Genomic DNA, 20,689 nt, shown 5'->3' on the forward strand with positions numbered 1-20,689 from the left:
TTTCTAAGTCCACTGATAAATTTGCACCTAGGGCTAAAAGATGTATACTGCTTGGTTATCCTTTTGGTCAAAAAGGATACAAATTATATGATCTTGAACAACACAAGATCATTCTTAGTAGAGATGTCCTATTCAAAGAGAATGTATTTCCTTTTCACAAAACATCACATCTTGATCTCTCACAAAAATCTGCTTCTTCTTCTTTTCCTTGTTATGGCAATTCAAATTCTTCTCCTACACTCATTCCTACTATAGATCTATCTTCAACTTCTTCTACTATTCCTAATGTTATATATGATACATCTTCTTCTCATACACATGATTCTAACCAGTCTGTTCATAACATACCTCCTTTGTCTACTAATACATCTAATGCTGAATCTTCTTCAAATTCTTCTCATCCTTCTACTTCTTCTCAATCTCTTTCTGCTGATCATATTCTCACTCCTTCTCCTATATATTTCTATACCACAACCTAGACAGTCTACAAGAATTCACAAATTACCTTCTAAACTTCAAGATTTTGTTCTTCCTACTTATTTGAAAACTGCTGACACTTCACAATCTTTATCATTCAATGTTCATACTGAACCTAGTCTTTCTCATCTTGATTCTACTTCATTACATAATCTACACACAATGCTTTGTGTTAAGGAGCATGTGTCTTATGAACAAGCCAAAACTGAACCACAATGGATACAAGCTATGCAACTTGAACTAGATGCCTTGGAAAACAATGAAACCTGGGATTTGGTTCCTTTACCTCCTGATAAGCATGTTATAGACTCCAAATGGGTTTATAAGGTTAAATATCGAGCTGATGGAACTGTAGAAAGGTGTAAGGCAAGGTTAGTTGCCAGGGGTGACAAGCAGATTGCAGGCAAGGATTTTAAATCCACATATAGTCCAGTGGCTAAGTTCAGTACAGTCAGGGTGTTGATTGCTTTAGCTGCAGCAAAGGGAAGGTTTTTACATCAGTTAGACATCAATAATGCCTTTCTTCATGGCTTTATTGATGAGGAGGTGTACATGTTACCACCAAAAGGTTACACAAAAGAATGTATAGGTTTGGTTTGTAAACTTAAAAGTCCTTATATGGTTGAGGCAAGCAAGCAACAATCGAATATAGAACTTAGCAAGTTTTTGTTGCAACAAGGATATATACAATCTGCCAGTGATACTTCTTTGTTTACAAAAACTGTTGATACATCCTTCATAGCAGTAGTAGCCTATGTAGATGATCTATTAATCACAGGAAATGATATTGCTCTCATTTCTCAGTTGAAAACTGACTTACATTCAGCCTTCACTATCAAAGATTTAGGGGAATTGAAGTATTTTCTTGGTATTGAAATCACCAGAAATGACTCTGGAATTATGTTGAATCAAAGGAAGTATATCTTAGATTTGCTCAAGGATACACAAATGGAAGATGCTCTTGTTTCAGCTTTTCCACTTCCTAGAGGTTTGAGACTTTCTCTTGAAGAAGGTGAGTTACTTGAAGATGCAGAGGTATACAGAAGAATTATAGGCAAGTTGTTGTATTTGAACATGACACGGCCAGATATTTAGTACAGCAACTAAGTCAGTTTCTACATGCCCCTAGACAACCACATTACAAGGCTGCATTACATGTGTTGAGATATCTCAAAGGATCCTTAAATTATGGATTATTCTATTCTTCTAAAACAGACTTCAATGTTACTGGTTATAGTGATGCAGACTGGGGCACATGTGCATTCACTGGAAGGTCTTTGACTGGATGGTGTATATTTGTAGGCAGTTCCCTTGTTTCATGGAAAACAAAGAAACAAAAAGTTGTTTCCAAAAGCTCAGCAGAAGCAGAATATCGAAGCCTTAGTCAAACAACCAGTGAAATTGCTTGGTTAGATGGTATTTTACAAGATTTGTGCATCAAAACTTCACAGCCTATTTCTGTCTTTTGTGATAACAAGGCTGTTAAACACATTGCTGAGAACAAATGTGTGAATGAAAGGACCAAACATCTCAAGTTGGATGTTTGTTATGTCAGAGAAAATGTGCAATTAGGATTCATTCAGCTCTTTTATGTCAGATCAGCTCTTCAATTAGCTGACATTATGACCAAGGCTTTAGGTGCTGAGCAACACCATTTCCTAAGTTCCAAGATTGGTCTTGTTACAACACCAAGTCCATCTTGAAGGGGGGATGTTAAGTTATTACATAACTGAATTAGTTGTAACTAATTCTGTAATAACTACTTTATGTTAGTAGTTAGTTCTCTGAGCTATAAATAGCAATCTAAGCTTCTGTAATCATTTGAGCAATTGAGTAATAAATTTCTTCTTCTTTCTCTCTCTATATTTTCTCTCCTCATTACATCAGATTGATGTTGTTAAATTGTTCACCATCACAAACTTGTGTGGTTTGCTTTTCTCTCTCCTCATTTTGATAATGAAAAGGGTATTTTATGACTTTTTGGCTTTTGAAAGTGATGTTTATGAAATCTTGTGTCCAATCCCTATATTTCACTTATTATGAAATGGAGGAATTATCATTTAAAAATATAATTCCTTTGAGTGGATTTCGTAGAAAACTATCCAATCTAGATGGGGGGAATGAGAAATTTTAATGTAAATTTTTCATACTTTCGAGCACATAAAATCTCCTTAAATGTATAATCGATCCTCCGTAAAATTAAACATTGACATTTTTTTTTTCCTGAAGGGATGTACATTGACGTTTTTAATGTACTTGGTACGTATCTTCAATTAAACCACCACAACCTCGACGCCTAAGGCCCTAAACTACTAGAGAAAGTTGAATACATGCAACGTTACCCATATTCTTCCTCCATTTTTTTTACTTCCTAAGACCTAACAAAATAGATTTTACAATTTGACTTTCACGCTTGTCGATATGGTATTTTGACCATTAATAACTTTAATTGTGTATTACTAAAAATTATAAGAAGTTAATCTTATAAAAGTATACATTGAGACGAATCCAACAACATATCATATAGTAACTGTTGATTATATTTGAAACTGAAAAAATGCATTGTCAAATATAATAGATGAATATTGCAATTTTCATAGTGTAATATCTATTTTGTTAAAGAGGAAGTACATGTTGCACTTTTACTTTTTACGATAATGAAAAAAAGATATAATAGATGAATAGTCCACCTTTGTTAGATTAAAAGATATATTAATGATTAAATATGTATATGAAGCAAGGACAATAAAAAAAAAGAGTTGAAGGATTAAAAACAAACTAAAAGAATAATACATCTACGACGTGTTTGGTAGTTATTGGTCGTAACGATAATATATTTAGATGATATTTTGTATATAGAGCATTATGCTAATGCTTATGCTTATAAAACTTCATCTCTAAACACATATTTTCTCTATAAAATCTATTCTCACCCACGTAGTAATAGGCGAATAGCTAATAATGAAAATTTATGTAGAAAATGAAATATTTTGCAATAGATAAACATTAAGATGGACATTAATATGAGATTTCTCCATAAAACAGCTATAATGTAATGTAATTTATTACCTCTTCTCAAACGTGTTGTAAGGATAAAAAGAAAAAAAGAAAAAAAGAAAAATCAATTTCATACTTTTTTGGTGAACAACCAAGGTATTCATAGTCGATGCAGTGAGCCAGTGACTAATCCCCTCGCCCTGGGTGTTCCACTTAAGGGTAAAGGTCTGACCAAGAATCTCTTTAATTCCCAAAGATTGAGGATCAAACCCCCAATTAATTGATTAAGCGACAAAGTGAACAACCACTATACCAAGACTAATTGGTTAATTTCATACTATTCACTAGGATTTGTCAAAAAGGAAATGCTAAAAGGCGGGGGGGGGAAAGAAAATTATGCGTCGATGGTCTACGCCACTACGGAAATGGATGATCAGGTCTCCACTACGCAACACACTACTGACTTCCCACTTTTGTTTAATCCCTATCTGACGAGTAAAGCATGCATAATGTAGTTTAGAACCCTTTATTAATTTAATACTTAATAGGCATTAGCTTAGCAGTTGATTTACGATCGTGTTTATAACCAAACATTCTACCACATTACGTTTACTTTAGTAGTAAATTGTATATTTACAGCAAGGAAAATGTGCCACCAAATAAGGAATAAATTAAAGAAACAATGTATCAGCTGCAATCTTTTTTTTACGCGTACCAGAAAATCAATAACAACTTTTTATTCCTTGGTAAACTTTAGGGTTTTTTTTTCATAGATAAGGATAACAAGTATATATTTGAGTGGAACATTTAGGGGAGAATCCTAAATAGCTCCACATCAGCTTACAACAAGATTTGAACTCGTGACCACTGACTATCATATATTACACAATTACCATCTCAATCAACTTTTAATCATGCTTTAAGTATTCACATTATTATATTTGTATCTTTTAAATGTTGAGTTTTCCTTAATATATTTTAATGAGAATGAAAGAAAATGCATACAAAGTTGGGAAAACAGTACCAACCCGGAGCAACATCCGGGCTCAATACTAGTTTATATAATAAGGACAATGTAAGCCTCGTCCATAGTGGCAGAGCCAAAAGAAAAATTCGGAAAAACAAAAGAAATGATAAGCCTAACGCCCTCTATATCTAACTTTCATCAAAAGAGCACAAATCAAGGTCACACAATTTTTTTCTCCCAGTTGACAAGTGGATTTGTAATACTTCCTCCGTAACAAAATTATTGCAACAATTTGGCTCGACAGAGACTCCTAATAAAATTTAGTAATTATAGTTAGAGAGGTGAATTAGTGACAAGGAGGAGAGAAAGAAAAAGGGGATCATTGAGTTTTTTTGCCCATGTGAGGGTAAGGGAGTGATAATATAATTTTGGTTTTTTTAATAATGACATTGTTGTAGATATGTTGAAATTTTCTTACCAAATAAAGTAAGTTTTAAATTGTTGTATTTTTTTTGTTACATCTAAATACGGCAGATGTTGCATTTTTTTTTGGCTACCGAGGAATTAGATAGAATCAATAGTCAATAGATTTTCTGAGCCCTTGCTGACTTGGAACTATTTTGTCTGTTCCTATAGCTCAAACTTCTAGTATAATAAAGAGAACAAAGTGTCTCATAGTCAATATACAGATTACAGAATATAATCAGGCACAAATCACTGGGTTCATTACGCTATTCAGAAAGACAAATTAGTCCTCCAAATAAATACTTAGTTTCAATTTGAGTTAAAACAATCAAGATAAAAAGGTGTTATGTTTAGCAGCAGCACCTGTGTTTCTTCAGCAAAGAACAATCTTTAGGCTACTGCCAAGTCACTGCAATAGGACTTCTGACACTATAATGTGCACCCATCCACATCAATGATCCAAATAATGAAACACCTGATCTGCTTGTAATATTTGCTCCTGATCCAGTAAAACTCACACTGTAACTTTGCTTTTCACCCAGTTTCTTAAAAGTCAACACCTTTGGTTTAACATTAATCTTCACATTCTTAGGTTTAATCACAAAAACCTTGTAACTAATCTTAGGTGTTCCTACATTAGTAACTGTTCTCTTGTATGTTAAAGTAGTCTTTCCTCTTTGAAATGCATCAAAAACTACGGCGAAAGCAGGATAATTCAGATCACCAGGTTGAAGGGATTTCCCCTGCTTCTCACTTGGGCAGCTATACTTCTTTCTTGCCAAAATAGTGAGCTGAGCATTGGTGTAGTTGATACTGCATAGATAGTGTAAGTAATCTTCTCCACTGATATCATATACCAGCCCTGGATCAGAAGCTCTTTCTGGGTCGACATGACCCGACCCAAATGCAAATGGGGTGGCAAATTTGGTACTTTTGGATACATATGCATCAGAAATTAGATGGCCTTTATTGTCATGAGTATAAGCAGATGTCATGATGGCTGATTTTATTGCAGCTGGTGACCAATCTTTATGGACTGATTTTACTAGTGCAGCTATTCCACTAAGGTGAGGGCAAGACATTGAAGTACCTGAGACTATATTGAACTGCACCCTTCTGTTATCATTTTTTAGTTCAGTTGGTGAAATTGTTGGAGGCCAAGCAGCCAAAATGTTTACTCCAGGAGCAGTTATGTCAGGCTTGATAACATAAGGGTCAACAAGGCTGGGGCCTCGAGAGGAGAAGGCAGCTACCACAGGGGCTCGTGCTCCATATCTCGTCCCATAAAACGATATTGAAGCTGTTGAATTTTTGTTTAGAATGTAGTATTCTTTGATGGCCTTGGCAGCTGAAGCTCCAACTGTGGTGGCAGGCAGAACATGCGAGTCAGCAAAAAGCTCTTCCCCTTGAGTGGGACTATTAAGTAGTATCATCCCAGCTCCTCCTGCTGATTTTACTACGAACCCCTTCTCAGTTCTTCCATTTGAACCACGATCACAGAGGACGATCTTGCCTTTCACAAGGCTAGAAGATAAGGACCCATTGATGCAGAACTCGGCCCTTTTGCCTCCGGCTGTTTCTTTGTACACAAGTGGAAGTTGCTTAGTCTTCTTTGCAACAGAATACAGAGATGAACCCGTGAAAGTTTTGCCATTACTTAGCTTGACTTTAGTAGGGAAGACTCGGTCCACATAGCTAGCTGCAACAGTCATCATCCATGGTGCCATGTTGCCAACAGTTGAAGGAATTGGGCCTGAATTTCCTGCAGAACATGAGAAGAAAACTCCTTTTTGCATGGCTCCGAAAGCCGCTATTGCCATGCTGTCCTGGTAATAAGGCCTTGGTAGTCCTCCAAGGGAAAGAGAAAGAACATCAACTCCATCGGCTACTGCTTGATCTATGGCAGCTAATATGTCAGAGCTAGCACAGCCCCTTCCCCAGCAAACCTTATATGCTGCTATTCTTGATGTAAACCTGTTTAGAAATATGATCTTTCAGACGGTCTAGGTAATTGCCAATAGAATGAACAGATAGATGAATGAACAAATTAATGGCGTTTAAGTCTAGCATATTTTCAAGTGTTCAAAGAGCATGGAAATTGATCACTTCGGTTTAAGAAAAATACCTCATTCCACTGGCAATACCCTTGGCCATTCCAAAGAGGCTAGCTCCAGGAATCGCATTTCCTGCTGCAGTGGATGCAGTGTGGGTCCCATGGCCATTCGAATCCCTGGCAGATCGAAACTCATCTGTACCATTAATTCTGCCATTGATTGCCTCATATCCTTTGAAAAAGGCCTTGGCACCAATGAGCTTCTTGTTGCAGTTTGTAGCTGAAAAGTTTGTGCCTTTCTCACAAGTGCCTTTCCATCTTGATGGGACCTGAGTCAATCCTTTATCCTGAAAACTGATATGCTCTGGCCAAATACCAGTGTCAAGAACACCTACTATGACATCTGATACCAAGCTAGATTTGTTCCATAACCCTCTGCCTGGTTCGAGGCCAAGAAAATGGGTTGAATATGTGGTGTGAAGGCTAAGCATCATATCAGGAGCAACAGAAAGTACCCCATCAATATCAGTTAGAGATCGGTATTGCTTGGTTGTAAGCTTAGCAGCAAACCCGCTCATGGTGGTCTCATAGGTGTAAAGAAGCTCAGGGGCCAATGATTCTTCATCTTCGTCATCTTGAGATGCTGGTTTTTTGATAGAGTTTAGGATCCCTTCATACCATTCTCGGGGTTGCTTGTTCAAACTCTTTAGTTCGACAACTTTTGATTCATCCGTGTGAATTATGTATGTTGTTCTGTCAGCTGATGCAATTGTTGTTGCAGCTACCAAACACAGTAGGATTAGCCATAACATCCTCATCGTTGCCATATTGGTAGCTGCAAAGAATTTCGCATTTCGTTGGTGAAATCAAGATTATTTGAAACTATGAAGTAACCAGTAGAACTAAACGGTTACTTGAAACTGTAAAGACGTAAAAATAGAAGAAATAGCAAACTTTTATTCTCTTTGATAAGCACAAAACAATCAGCATTTGGACAAAACAATCAAGCATCCGCATCCAAAAACAATGACATAAACGAATCCAAGATGCTATATAGAAAGTTTTTGATTGATCACATACAGTCATAACAAAAAAACATGGTAGCAAGATTCATGAAGATAATGATATCGAGCAGAGTCAGAGGCAGAGGTTATTTACCTTTCAATCCGCACCCACCACGAGTAAATTAACAAGAGGATGGTGCATATCTTAGGGATATGGTATTCTTTATATAAGCAAGCCATACACAATGAAAAAAAAAAACGGAACTGCAGATCCTTACTTGCATTAATGTTATGCAATGATGACAAATTCCTTTTTAGGTAGGAGAAGTGATTGTTTTGCAAGCAATTTTATTTTGGCCCAGCTTCCTTATTTAGAAAGGTCTACCAAACTGAAATGAATTCATAACATCATATGAGAGAAGTTCAAGCACTCGTGGTAATCTACTAATCTACATGATTTGTTTTAATTAAGTTATGAGATTCATCAAGGGCAGTAATATTGAAGAGGTGAAAAAGGTTGAAATGTTCATTTCATCATGAATTGGGGTACATTAGCTGCTAATCTTTACTCGACCCTACAAGCAAAAAAATTGCTTAATAACAGAATACAATATCAGTGAGGCCATGTTAATAATTGTTCTGCATGGAGGTATATGACCATCCTCAGGACCTCAGCTATCGCGAACAAACACCCATCCTTCCCTAAAAATATGCAGGGAAATTGGAAAATAATAACTAACTAGTTCGTGTATATAATTTTTTACCCATCTTTGGAACTTCTGCTTTTTATGGAATTATACATGTTTGAAGGTTAAACAGCTTGACAATGATGGCATTAGTCCCAGGATATGTTACTTGGAGTTCTCGCGTTAGAGTCCTCCGTACTTCCACATAAAACTTCATTTTAGACCAAAAACATGAAAATAATATTATTAGATAGCCGAGTCTAACACTTGGACACAAATCCATGTCTTATATGATTTCCCAAGTTTAAGTAACAAAGGTCCTAGATCATGTCAAGCAATAGCCTATGTAATTCAAAATTTTCAGTTAAGATCGAGTTGTTGGACGAGTGACATGATGGTCTTGCAGCTGATGAAGCAAGATGAGGAAAGAGTGAGAAAATATCAGTGCTACTTTCTTAAGATAGGACGACAGATTACAAAATTGATGAAAGGCATGCTCGATGGCTACTCACTATGGTACATTGTACAAGACACTCATTATGAAATCACTTCCTTTGAGTCCTTTCTAAGGAAATATAGGGATGGGCATGTAGAAAATAAAAAAGTGACATGATGGTTATTCAACAAACATGTAAAGATGCACATGTGAAGCCTGACTATGTCAAATCTTAACTTGAAGCATCAAAATAACACCAAAGAATCCCATGATAATCTTAGTCTCATTGTTGCAACTACTAAAATTTTAATTATCTGCCCTTTTCATTAAATAACAAAATACAGGAAATTTATACTAACTATAACAATATTAATTCCATACTCTGTCTCTTTTGAGGGTTCATACTTCATCGCAAGGTTAAAACTTCAGCTGATCAAAAAAATTAGATCCCATTTACCCCTGTATCAAATTAAACATCAAGTATAAACATAATTTGCCGACATGTTTTATGAGTGCTGGAGTTGAGTAATCATAATTTGTCAAGTCGATTATGGTTAATTACACATACTTTACTTCGAAGTCTGGTCAGCTTTCATCATTGATGTGTTGCTCTAAAATCCTGCCTGGGAAATGCCGAAATTTTTTTATATATAATTTGCTTATTCCTGAAGAAACTAGTCTGTTCCATGATGAATGTTGGTGCATATTATGATTTTGAGTTTCAATATATAGTAGCTTGATTCAGCATACCAACTCATATATCATGTCTAATATAATGACATTATTAGAAAAGATAATAAGTTGTATGAATAACATTCCAAAGAGATAAAAGGAGAATTTAGAAGAATATAGAGGTTATATGTGCACATAAACATCTCTCTTTTTTTTCTAGGATTGCTGACATTCAGTCTGTAATTCTAGATGACACATAAATGTACGTTCCCATCATATTTGTTAGTCACTTTTAAGTTGGAAATAAAGAATATTCCATTCGCATTATAATTTTTCGTTGGTTAGCCATACATGATCATGATCTAATACTTAAACCTTTTTCATTATAGGAACAACAGGAAACGAGACATCAAGTTTCAGAGTCACCTGATTTCCGGTCTCTGAAGTAATATCTTCACCAAAGGGCTTCCACGACAATGATCCTTCAATATATTTCGCTCCACTACAAAGTGTTTGCCCTCCTCCCGCTCTGACTGAGTGACTGTGGAGATGTAATAGAGATAACAATGTAAAATATTTAATTTCAGATATGTAAAGATTAGGATTGATCCTGCCATACTTTTCTCCATGCAACAAGTCGCCTCCTTAGGACATCGTTAAGATTCTGATACAGACACCAGAAACTTCTTATACTGTGACATATTCTTCTGAGCCCTGAGGAGGTTAATTCTTGATCAAAGTCAAAGTGAGAAGATCCACTGTACATAATACCTGTCTGAAGTAGGTTGTTTGAAAAATTTCTACATAAGAGATTCAGAATCAAAGGACAAAGATCTAGTAAACATAATTTATTCCACTATAAGTTTTCTGTTATATACAAGCCTATAAAGTATAAACATACAACCTATAGGTTAATAACAAATTATGAACTGACTAAAAGTGTGTAACCTCACTCTTTGCTGTCTCATACATCCTATACATTTAATTCTATGAATCAGAAGTATAAATGACAATTGGACTCCTAACAACATGACGAGAGCTTTTCCAAATGAGAGAAGCTGATAGAATTTTTGCACCTGATATAGGATTTGCCTTCACCACAACCTTAAAACTCCGCATCTCTAGGGCACGAGAAAATGAAAGGCTCGTAGGTTTAACAGTGATATTCACACCTTTGGGGGATCTAATAATGGCTTTGTAGACTGATTGTGCCTGACCAACGTTGGTAACTCTTCTTCTGAACACTGTCATTGTTGACTTCTGCTTGTTCTTTAAGTTCAGCTGCATTGTAGGATAGTTCAGAGAATCATGGCCAAACGCAGGAAGCAAAGTAGAGCAATTGATGGATTTTGTGCCAACAAGAACAGACAATGAAGCCCCACTATATCCCTCCTTGCACAGAAACTGAATATAAGGCATTTCATCCATGTCATACACTAAGCCAGGACTCTTTGCTTTGAGCGGATTCACTTGACCAGCACCATAAGCAAATTCAGCATCTTTATTGACCCTTGAGCTCATGGGCCTCGCTGTTATAAGAGAGAGTTTTGACCAAAGTTAGGAATTAAGCATTAAGCAAAATAATTTCATTAGCAACTCAAGGTTTTACAAGACACTCATACCAGTAGTCATGATGGCAGACCTAATAGCAGCAGGCGACCAATTTGGATGAAATGACTTGACATAGGCAGCAACCCCAGCGACATGGGGGCAAGACATGGATGTTCCAGACATGAGAGTGAATTTTGAATGCTGGTTGTCACCTTTTAACCCAGTCAATGACTTCAAGGGAGTATAAGATGCCAATATATCAACTCCAGGAGCAGCAATATCCGGCTGTGTGAGAATATATATGAATTACCATGTCAGCTACGAAAGAATTACCAACTCTTGTTCAATACAGCCTTGCAACTTATTCTCAAACCGAAGAGACTTGCTCTATACTAGGGGGTGACTTCTTAATTTCCGTAGGTAACTTTTGACACTTTACACCCCAGACTCACTAGAAGGATTGTCATTAACACGTACCTTGAGAAGTCGTACTGATCCTGGATTCGGACCTCTAGATGAAAATGATCCAATGAATGGAGCTGTAACATTTACTTCCTGGGATCTGTATATTGTTGCTGTTGGTGAACTGCAATAACATAGAACAAAATCAATAATATGCTTGCTTTTTACACAGTAATTGCAGCTAAACAATAGTAATACTATATACCTTGATTTACGGATGTAGTCATAAATTTTTTCGCCAACTGTATAGTTAACTATGGTTCCAGGCGCCATGAAAATCATAGCAACATCCAGAAACCTCGGGCTTGCAACAATAGCACCAATCCCGCCATTAGCTTTCACCACAGAATCAACACCCCAGTTCTCTAGTTTGCACAGAACCAGCTTCCCTTTGACCTTCGAAGGGCTCATGGAACCATCTAGACAATATCTGGTTCAGTATCGCAACATGCTTAGTCAGAACAAAAGTTGATCAGCATAATTCAGAAATTCTTTAGTAACTTGCAATGGCACAAGTCACTGGTCTTGTAGTAGGCCATACAGTGAATTCAATACCTTGCATTTTCCTTGTTTTCTGAGTTTTTAGCCACATCTCCACCACTTACAATAGTATATGATTTCCTCTCAGGATCAAACAAGTCTATCCCAACTCCCTGCTCAACAAGTACAATAATCAGTACTTAGAGAAGAAGTTTTGCTTCTTTCTTCTGAGAAGCAATTTTGTTCGAAGTTCAAAAGAAAGAAAATCAATAAATTTTACTCGAATTCAGATTAACATTCATTCAGCATTCATTCCGTGAATGATATACAAATACCCTGATGTTAGCTATGATCACTTGCAGATCTTTAAGGTTTAAACTTACTGGAAACTGCTATTAATTTATAAATGCATGACAAAATCATGTCTCGATCCTATTTCCTGGACTTTTAGCTTCTCATATGCATATTACAGTGTCAGAGTGCAAGTGCAGCTTAAATATATACAATATCTCTAACAATGTACTTCCTCTGTTTTTTCAAGTGCATCACTTTGGACTTTTGCACTACTCAAACACCCCACTTTTGACCACTTTTTTTTTTAGTAACGAGTTATTAGGTCCGGGCTACGCCCCGGGTAAGCAAAATTTTCATTTATTAATATTATAATTTAAGATGATAACACTAATCATTGGTCTAGTGGTTAAGACTTTTGTATGTTCTTGAGGTTCCGGGATCAAACCTTACACTATGCAATTTCTAATTTTTTTCATTGTTGTGGATTGCAGGAGTAAAACTCCCATAGGGAGCGCCACGTGGCACCGTTTCTGACTTAAGAACGCCTTTTAATATATTAGTATAGATATATAAAAACAAAAATAATCATATAAAATATTGTTTGATTTGTTTCAATTAAATATTTTCATAATATTATTTTTTATATAATTTTTACTAATACATAATTAGATATATTAATAGTTAAAATTGTATGTTGACAAACATGAAAATCAAACATATTTAGAAACGGAGGTTACTACATATGAAAGTACACATAATACGAAGAGTGGTTACTACTGAGTACTTCCTCCGTCCCATAATATAGTGCAACTCCATTTTTGGTCGGTCAAATTTTAAAATCTTTTACCAAATATTCTCATGAAGTATATAAAAGAAACATATTCATGTGAGATGTTGTTAGATTCGTCTTAATATTTAATTTCATAATATCAACTTTTTATATTTTTTACTAATACGAAATTAAATATATTAAAGGTTAAAGTTACATCATGAAAATTGTGTAAAAAAGACAAGCATTATATTATGAGACGGAAGGAGTATCACGCTACGCAAATGTTGGAGGTACTTATTTAAAAACGGATGAAATATCATATTTCTATAACATAAATGAAAAGAAACTTCAAAAACAAGAAAACATACCGAAACAGAATTACCATTACCAAGAGAAACCCTACTACGAAAGCCACGATCAATCCCACTAGCAGCAACACTCAACATCCACGGTGCATGATTGGATACCGTCCCAAGAGTGGGCCCATCATTACCAGCGGACCCCACAGTGAGTATCCCTTTCCTCAACGCATGAAACGACCCAATAGAAATAGAGTCAGAGACATACCCAGGTGAGGGCCCACCAATGGATATACTAATGAGGTCAACGCCGTCAGAAATGGCGTGGTCAAAGGCAGCGAGAATGTCCATGTCGGAGCACCCAGATGATGCCCAGCATACTTTGTAGGTGGCGATTCTGGCGGAAGGGACAGCGCCGCGTGCTGTTCCGGCGGCGAGGCCGGCGAGACTGGCGTTGGAAATTAGGGTTCCGGCGAGAGTTGAGGAAGTGTGGGTGCCGTGACCTTCGACGTCGATGGGTGAGAGGATGTCGGAGGGGTCTGGGACTTTGTCTAGCTTGAAGTAGCGCGCTCCTATGATTTTGCTGTTTGTGCGCCAAAAGGAAACAAAGATAATGGTGGGGATTAGGGATTATTAGTATAATATTTGTATGTACACATAATATAAATACTACCTCTGTTTTTATTTAGTTGCCACATTTACCTTTTTGCACAAATTTTAAGAAATGAGAAAAGAGAGTATAATTGACCCATTTGTCTCTACTACTAATACTAATTAAATGGGGAGAGTAGATAAAGTAAGGGTAATATAGTCAAATTATCCCAAAAGCTTTCTTAAAAAGGAAAAATGTTACAACTAATAAAAAACACCTAAAAATAGAAATTTTTGCAACAAAATAAAAACAAAGGTAGTATTCGTATAATATCTATACTAATATACTAAAAGGCGTGTCAAACAATGTATACACGTCACGTGACACCTCTCTTATGACATCTTGGCATTATATATATGACAATTACCATCTCAACCAACTTTTAATCATGCTTTAATTGTCAACATTATTATATATGTAACTTTTAAACGTTGGGTTTTCTCTCAACATTTTAATGTGAATGGAAAAAAAAACATGCATATCAAGTTTGGAAAAAGTACCACCCGGGGCAAAGCCCGAGGCCAAAATACTAGTTGTATGTACAAAGAGGGAGATGTGGTAGCTTAGTGAAATATCACCCCGAATTTTAGGATATTGCTCAGGGTTTGAATCTTCATCCCAATAATATGTTGGGGGAATCTATTCTGGGATGTTTAGCCTTGTACTCCGCCTCGAAACTGATGTGGTGTGCATGCTAGTAGCCTAGCAGGAGTTAGTCTTCGGACCAATTATCTTTTCTAATCAAACAATATATATTGTTTGTACATATAATATTACACTAATAGGGATGAATGGATGATGGAGTATTAAATTAGGTAATACTCCCTCCGTCCCAAATTATTTGCTACATTTGCTTTATCACAAAGACCAAGGAGGAAGTGGGGACCATTGCCATAACAAGAATTAATCAAAAAACAAATAGATAAATTGTGAGACCTATGTATTATATATGAAAATATTTACAAAAACCAAGGAGGGAGTTATGGCAAATTTATAAATAAAGTGTGGAACCTATGTACTATATATGGAAATAGTTGCAGATGTAGCAAATAAATTGGGACATACCTAAATGGCAAAATGTAGCAAATAAATTGAGACAGAGGGAGTATATTGTTTGCCATTCTGGTAAGTACTATGCATCTAACACGGTTAGGCTAGGTTCTTTTAGGTATAGTTGGAGTTCATTTCAACTAGTTTTCATTAACGATTTCAGTTTGTTATGTTATGTTTAACTCACTTCAGTTGAATTCATCTTAAAAACAACGCCCTAGAAACTTAAAATTCATCATGTGTAAATCATTACTCCCACTTACTGATTGGGGACACTGCTTAATTAAGCAATTCAATAAACGGACAATTTGATCAAAATGATTTAAAAAGTATTAATTGAAAATTTTATTTTACCAGTGTTTTAATATGTTAATGTGTAGTATTTTTTTTCCCTTATTGGATCAATAATCCTTTTTGTGATACAATAAAGATGGTGTCTTTAATGAATTTGAAAGTTTAAGAATTAGTACAACTTAAATTTGCAATTTAAGTTATGCAGCAACATCTCACATTCCTTGGCCGGGCCGTTTCTTTGCCTCCGGTCCTGGAAGACGGGTCAGGACCACCAGGGTTTTTTATGGCATACTTTGGATCTTCCTTTTGCGGGGTTCCACAACTACACATCCAAGTTGATGGTTCATGGGTTTCTACGTCATCCTTGGCAGGTATTGCGTGGGTGGCTGAAAATGTCAGTACTGCTACTAAGGTAGGGGAAGCTACTTGCATTCACGCAGATTCCGCCCTGCTTGCTGAAGCTAAAGCTTGTCTTGGGGCCTTGCGTTGGGCACAAGGCCAAGGTTATCAAGCAATAGCAGTGCATACCGACTCCGAGATCATCGTCCGCAGCTTACTTAACCCACTGACACAACCACTTTCAATAACTTGGACGCTCCACGATATACGATCAATCGGCCAGCAATTTCAATGGTGTCGGATCACCAAAGTTACTCGTTCTAAGGTCCAACTGGCACATGATCTAGCTAAAAGTGCCAGACAGGGGCAACTACCACTGCTCCACCTTTAATTGCTTTGTTGTTATTTTTCTTTTCTGGTACGTTTTTCCGATGTCCAAAAAAAAAAAATTGCAATTTTGGCATTGAAGATAGCGAGGGCATCGGAGAATTAAATCCTTACTTTACTGGAATCGTTGTTGATAGGATGTGAACTTGTTGATTTATATGGGATAGGATATATACTCCTAACAACTAGGCTACTACACCTAACAATAACCTTTCATCAACTTCTCAATCGAGTATGCTTGCATGATAACAAAGACGAACAACACATCTTCCGGTTTTGTCCTCTTGCTATGGAAGTATGGGAGGGGTCTGGGCTTCACATCCATCCGTCTGATCGTCCCTCAATGCGGTTGGCTCAATGGATAGTTTTCTGGATTGAAAAATTCTTTAGGGAAGATGGTTACCAGGGTCTACGGGTGCCTATGTTCATTAGTAACCTGTGGGCAATCTGGAAAACGAGAAATGATCAAGTGTTTCGTCAAATACGGGCCACCTTAGAAGTCTTTCATATTCACGCCTCAGAAAGTGGTCGCCAACACACTAGGTTCATTGAGGACGATGTTCCGAAGGTCAACCCACCACCAGCACCCAACTACGCTTCCCCCCGGGATTCATAATTGCTAATCTAGGACAGTTTCAACTACAGAGCCCGGAGGTGATTATACAAATCGATGGGTCTTGGGACAAAACATCGGGGCATGGAGGCGCCTCTTGGGTTGCTATGCAACACCTGATCCCTTTACAGAACCAAGGTAAATTCGTGTATGCGTCTTCGGCCCTCCAAACAGAAGCAATGGCATGTCTTTCGGCTATTAAATGGATCCACACAACAGGGTTATCCAACATTCAGATTATCACGGATTCAGAGCTCCTTGTCCGATACTTGGCGTCCAACGCAAATGCAAACATCTCCATAGCTCACACTCTGTCAGATATTAGGGAGGCTTCGTCTTCCTTTCTTAGTTGTTGCATTATGAAAGTAAGTAGGGCTCAAGTCCAACAGGCCCACGAGTTAGCTAGTTATTGTCGTATGCACAGGATAAATGTAGGGTAAGTTTGTTCTTGCACGTTTCCTCGATGTCAAAAAAAAAAAAAAAAAAACTTCTCAATCGAGTACAAATCATTTAAGATAATAAAGAGTTCACTTACGAAGGGATTGAAGCTTGTTGGGTCTCTCAGAATTAGTGATCCTGTGCGAGATAGATTAGAGAAAAAATTTCTTACCACGTAGTTCCCAAAAGGAGATCCAAAAAAAATGAAAAGTTACCCTACAATACACGAACTCAACCTAGGACCGATCCTTGTAACTTGTAAAACGCAATTGAGTGATCGCTCCTTCCCTTTGTACTTTTTTCCTTCCCCTTTTAATTTTGAAAAGTGTAACAAATCTTTCTTAGACATTCTAAATTATACTGTATGTCCTGTAAGAAAAAAAATTACCATATGTCCTTCAAACAAAAATAGTACCATTGTGAATATTTTTTCTGAACGAATGGACAATATACGTTTAATTTTTTAGAATTAGAACATAATTGATAAGACTTGTATGGCGCTTGTCCATATTTTACCATGATGCATCTAAAGTTTCAAATGTTTTATAAATGTATTTTGTATTATTCCCTTTGTATCGCTTTGAGTAGACTACATCACTGTTACTATAATCAAAATTAGTTATACACTTCTTCGTATTCATCTCAAAAAAATATCAACACCCTCCCTTGAATGTTAGCATAACAAGTTTTTTTTGTCCTTTTGGTTGAAAGAAAGGGTAATGATATGTACGAGATTCAAGTGGACGGATGCATGTTAACCAAATTAGCTGGTATAATCATGGAGGAGGTCCGTGGTAGCCATGATTAGAGATTGAATTTCGTTTATATCACTACATTTGTGACTCCTTTTACACCTTAAGAAAAGGTGTAAGAACTCAATCTTAGATTTCGGATACCAATTCCAAAGACTTCATTTGCTAAATTGTTTACCTTCAGCATTCAAACACATAAGCTAATAGCCTAATATTATACCATGCAGTATGTGCATAATAATAAAGTGCATGTAAATTACTTGTTGCATCCTGAGAAATTAGCAAAGTGAGCACAATTTCCTTTCCATTTTGCTGGTGGTGGACCAAGCCCGTCATCCTTAAAGCTCTGAGACTGTGGAGTAATCCCTGTTACAGAACACCAATAGTAACATGACAACAATTTCGCTTCACTACCAATTTTATTGTACTTCATTTTATTTAGAATTTTTTGTGGGGATATATCAGGGTAATAGGATATTTTGTGGGGATATACCTTACTAAATTTTTTTTATGGGGATATGTCAACCTAAATTTAAATTTTGTTAAAAGGTACGAAAAACACTATTTTCAGCGAGAAAGTCAAATCCCCACAAAATGTCCTATTACCTTAGTATATCTCGCAAAAAACTCTTTTATTTAACAAAGAATACTACATAATCAGGTAATGTAAAATTTGCATAATAAGAATTTATCACCTGTATCAAAAAGACCAACAATGATATTGCTCTCAATCTTCAATCTTCTCTTAGCTGATTGAGGAAATCTAATAAAATCCCATGACCTTGTTGTGTGCAGCTTATGATATTTGTTCTCAAAAATCCAAAGCACCTCATCCCTTTCTGTAAATATCAAAAATCAGCTCAAAATTCCATTTTTCTTTGGAAGTACTATTTTATGACCTTTAAGATATCACATAATACAACTATTGCGTCATGTGATAATGCAACCCTCTCACAATCACGGAAGAACTACGCGTCTTTTGGCCATTTATGAAGAATTTGTTCTCACTCTAATATGATTGAGCGGGAAGTGTTTGTTTGTATCACATAATAGGATTTACTAGAGGTGATCATGGGTCGGGCCGTCCCTAAAAAAAATTCCCCATTGGTCGAGCCGGGCCAAAATTCGGACTAATTTTTTGCCCAAAGCCCGCTATTTCGGGCGAAAATCGGGCCGGACTTAAAAATAAACTAAAAAGTCATTTTTGACTTGTCCAAACCCCGTCCAAAGCAAAAAGAAGGGATCGGGTTCGACCGCGGGCCAAAAAATTCTGCCCAAAATCGACCATGGCCAAAATGATCACCTTTAGGATTTACTTGAAGGGAAATGTTTTATGTATCTTGCTTGACTTCAAAGTATTTTTGTACTAAGTTTTTGTACCAAAAGTTGTTAACCGTTTTTAATTGACTAACTAACAAAATTTGTGAAGGAAAATATATGTTATTTCTATACCAACCAGACAGTGTTTGGGCTTCATCATTGGATAGTTTCGCAGCAAACGCATTGAAGCTTCTATGATAACTGTGAACTATTGATTCTCTGGCATCAGATTTACTAATCAACACAAAATCAAAATTACGATAATTAGTATAAAATGATCAAAATTTTACTAATTTGAATCACTTTTTAATTAACCTTATAATTATAGACCAACCTGCCTTTCAAATTGGAGAGTACGTCAATATGCAATCGATTTGCAGAAGCTTCATCATCTGGTGGGTGATTTCCCAAGTAAACAATGTAAAATTTCTGCAACCAAAAAATTTTTGCACCCATATATATATTATTGCTGTTTGTGTATGTATTTATTTATTTATTTTATTAGGAAATTAAGTCAACCCAAGGGCTAACCCAAGACATGCATAGCATGCTAGGGAAATACCCCAACATAATATCGGGGGTAAGATCGGGGTTAAGATCGAACCCTGACCTCAGGGTCAAGGGGGAGCGCTCTACCCACTTGAGCTAACTCCTATTCTTGTTTGTGTATGTATTTATGAAGTTGCATATATAATATAGTATAGCAAGGTGTATATTAAAGGGAAAAAAGGGTGTAGTTGCAACCTTTTGATCATCATCTTTGTTGATTGTGGCAGCTAAGATGGTGGAGAATGAAAGAAGGAAGAAGATGGGGAGAATTTTGAGGGAGTTTCTTAAACTTGGAGGCATGACTACTACTTTCTGAGTACGGTGCCTTCTTGTTGTGTAGTATTGTGGGCCTTTAGTACAATTATATAGTAGATTGAGATAATATCATTTTCATTGGATATACTAAAAAGCTAATTTAATTGGTAAAGTTTTTTAGAGGTAGTAGCGTTGAGATAAGAGATCAAATCTTGTTCCTGTTAATGTATTTTGGGTCTCGATAACCCCTAAAGAAGTATAACGAAGATGTAGTTTTTTGTTGCTTGCATTTTGTAGTGCATCATCTTGAACAGGGTATATATACTAATATATTAAAAGGCGTTCTTAAACAAAGAGCGATGACACATGGCGCTCTCCCTTAAAGTGTTAACTCCATGTAATCGACATACAATAGAAAAATTAAT

At 36.3% G+C, this 20,689-nt stretch overlaps 2 protein-coding genes across 2 annotated transcripts; both read right to left on the minus strand.

Annotated features, from left to right (window-relative positions):
• Positions 1-5,010: 5,010 nt before the first annotated feature.
• LOC104905475 (subtilisin-like protease SBT1.1) lies at positions 5,011-8,221 on the minus strand. Its single transcript, XM_010694032.3, has 3 exons — positions 8,118-8,221; positions 7,032-7,794; positions 5,011-6,880 (listed from the first exon to the last, which is right to left on the minus strand). The coding sequence occupies exons 2-3, from the start codon at positions 7,784-7,786 to the stop codon at positions 5,302-5,304; spliced, it is 2,334 nt and encodes a 777-aa protein (XP_010692334.1). The 5' UTR covers positions 7,787-7,794; positions 8,118-8,221; the 3' UTR covers positions 5,011-5,301.
• Positions 8,222-10,592: 2,371 nt separating this feature from the next.
• Positions 10,593-20,363, minus strand: LOC104905471 (subtilisin-like protease SBT4.14). Its single transcript, XM_010694029.3, has 11 exons — positions 20,205-20,363; positions 19,795-19,889; positions 19,597-19,694; positions 18,836-18,979; positions 18,401-18,506; positions 13,685-14,198; positions 12,326-12,423; positions 11,976-12,200; positions 11,786-11,894; positions 11,380-11,593; positions 10,593-11,286 (listed from the first exon to the last, which is right to left on the minus strand). Exons 1-11 carry the CDS (start codon positions 20,307-20,309, stop codon positions 10,745-10,747), a joined length of 2,250 nt encoding a protein of 749 aa, XP_010692331.2. The 5' UTR covers positions 20,310-20,363; the 3' UTR covers positions 10,593-10,744.
• Between the last annotated feature and the right edge of the window lie 326 nt (positions 20,364-20,689).

The sequence above is a fragment of the Beta vulgaris genome, chromosome 1, assembly GCF_026745355.1.
Source record: "Beta vulgaris subsp. vulgaris cultivar EL10 chromosome 1, EL10.2, whole genome shotgun sequence".
NCBI classification, from domain to species: domain Eukaryota; kingdom Viridiplantae; phylum Streptophyta; class Magnoliopsida; order Caryophyllales; family Amaranthaceae; genus Beta; species Beta vulgaris.

Coding starts and splice junctions, on each gene's coding strand:
- LOC104905475 (XM_010694032.3), bottom strand. CDS start 7,786: ATGGCAACGATGAGGATGTTATGGCTAATCCTACTGTGTTTGGTAGCT. Junction 6,881..7,031: donor GGTATTGCCAGTGGAATGAG/GTATTTTTCTTA, acceptor ATTTCTAAACAG/GTTTACATCAAGAATAGCAG.
- LOC104905471 (XM_010694029.3), bottom strand. CDS start 20,309: ATGCCTCCAAGTTTAAGAAACTCCCTCAAAATTCTCCCCATCTTCTTC. Junction 19,695..19,794: donor CTCTCCAATTTGAAAGGCAG/GTTGGTCTATAA, acceptor TGTGTTGATTAG/TAAATCTGATGCCAGAGAAT. Junction 18,980..19,596: donor TGAAGCCCAAACACTGTCTG/GTTGGTATAGAA, acceptor TGATATTTACAG/AAAGGGATGAGGTGCTTTGG.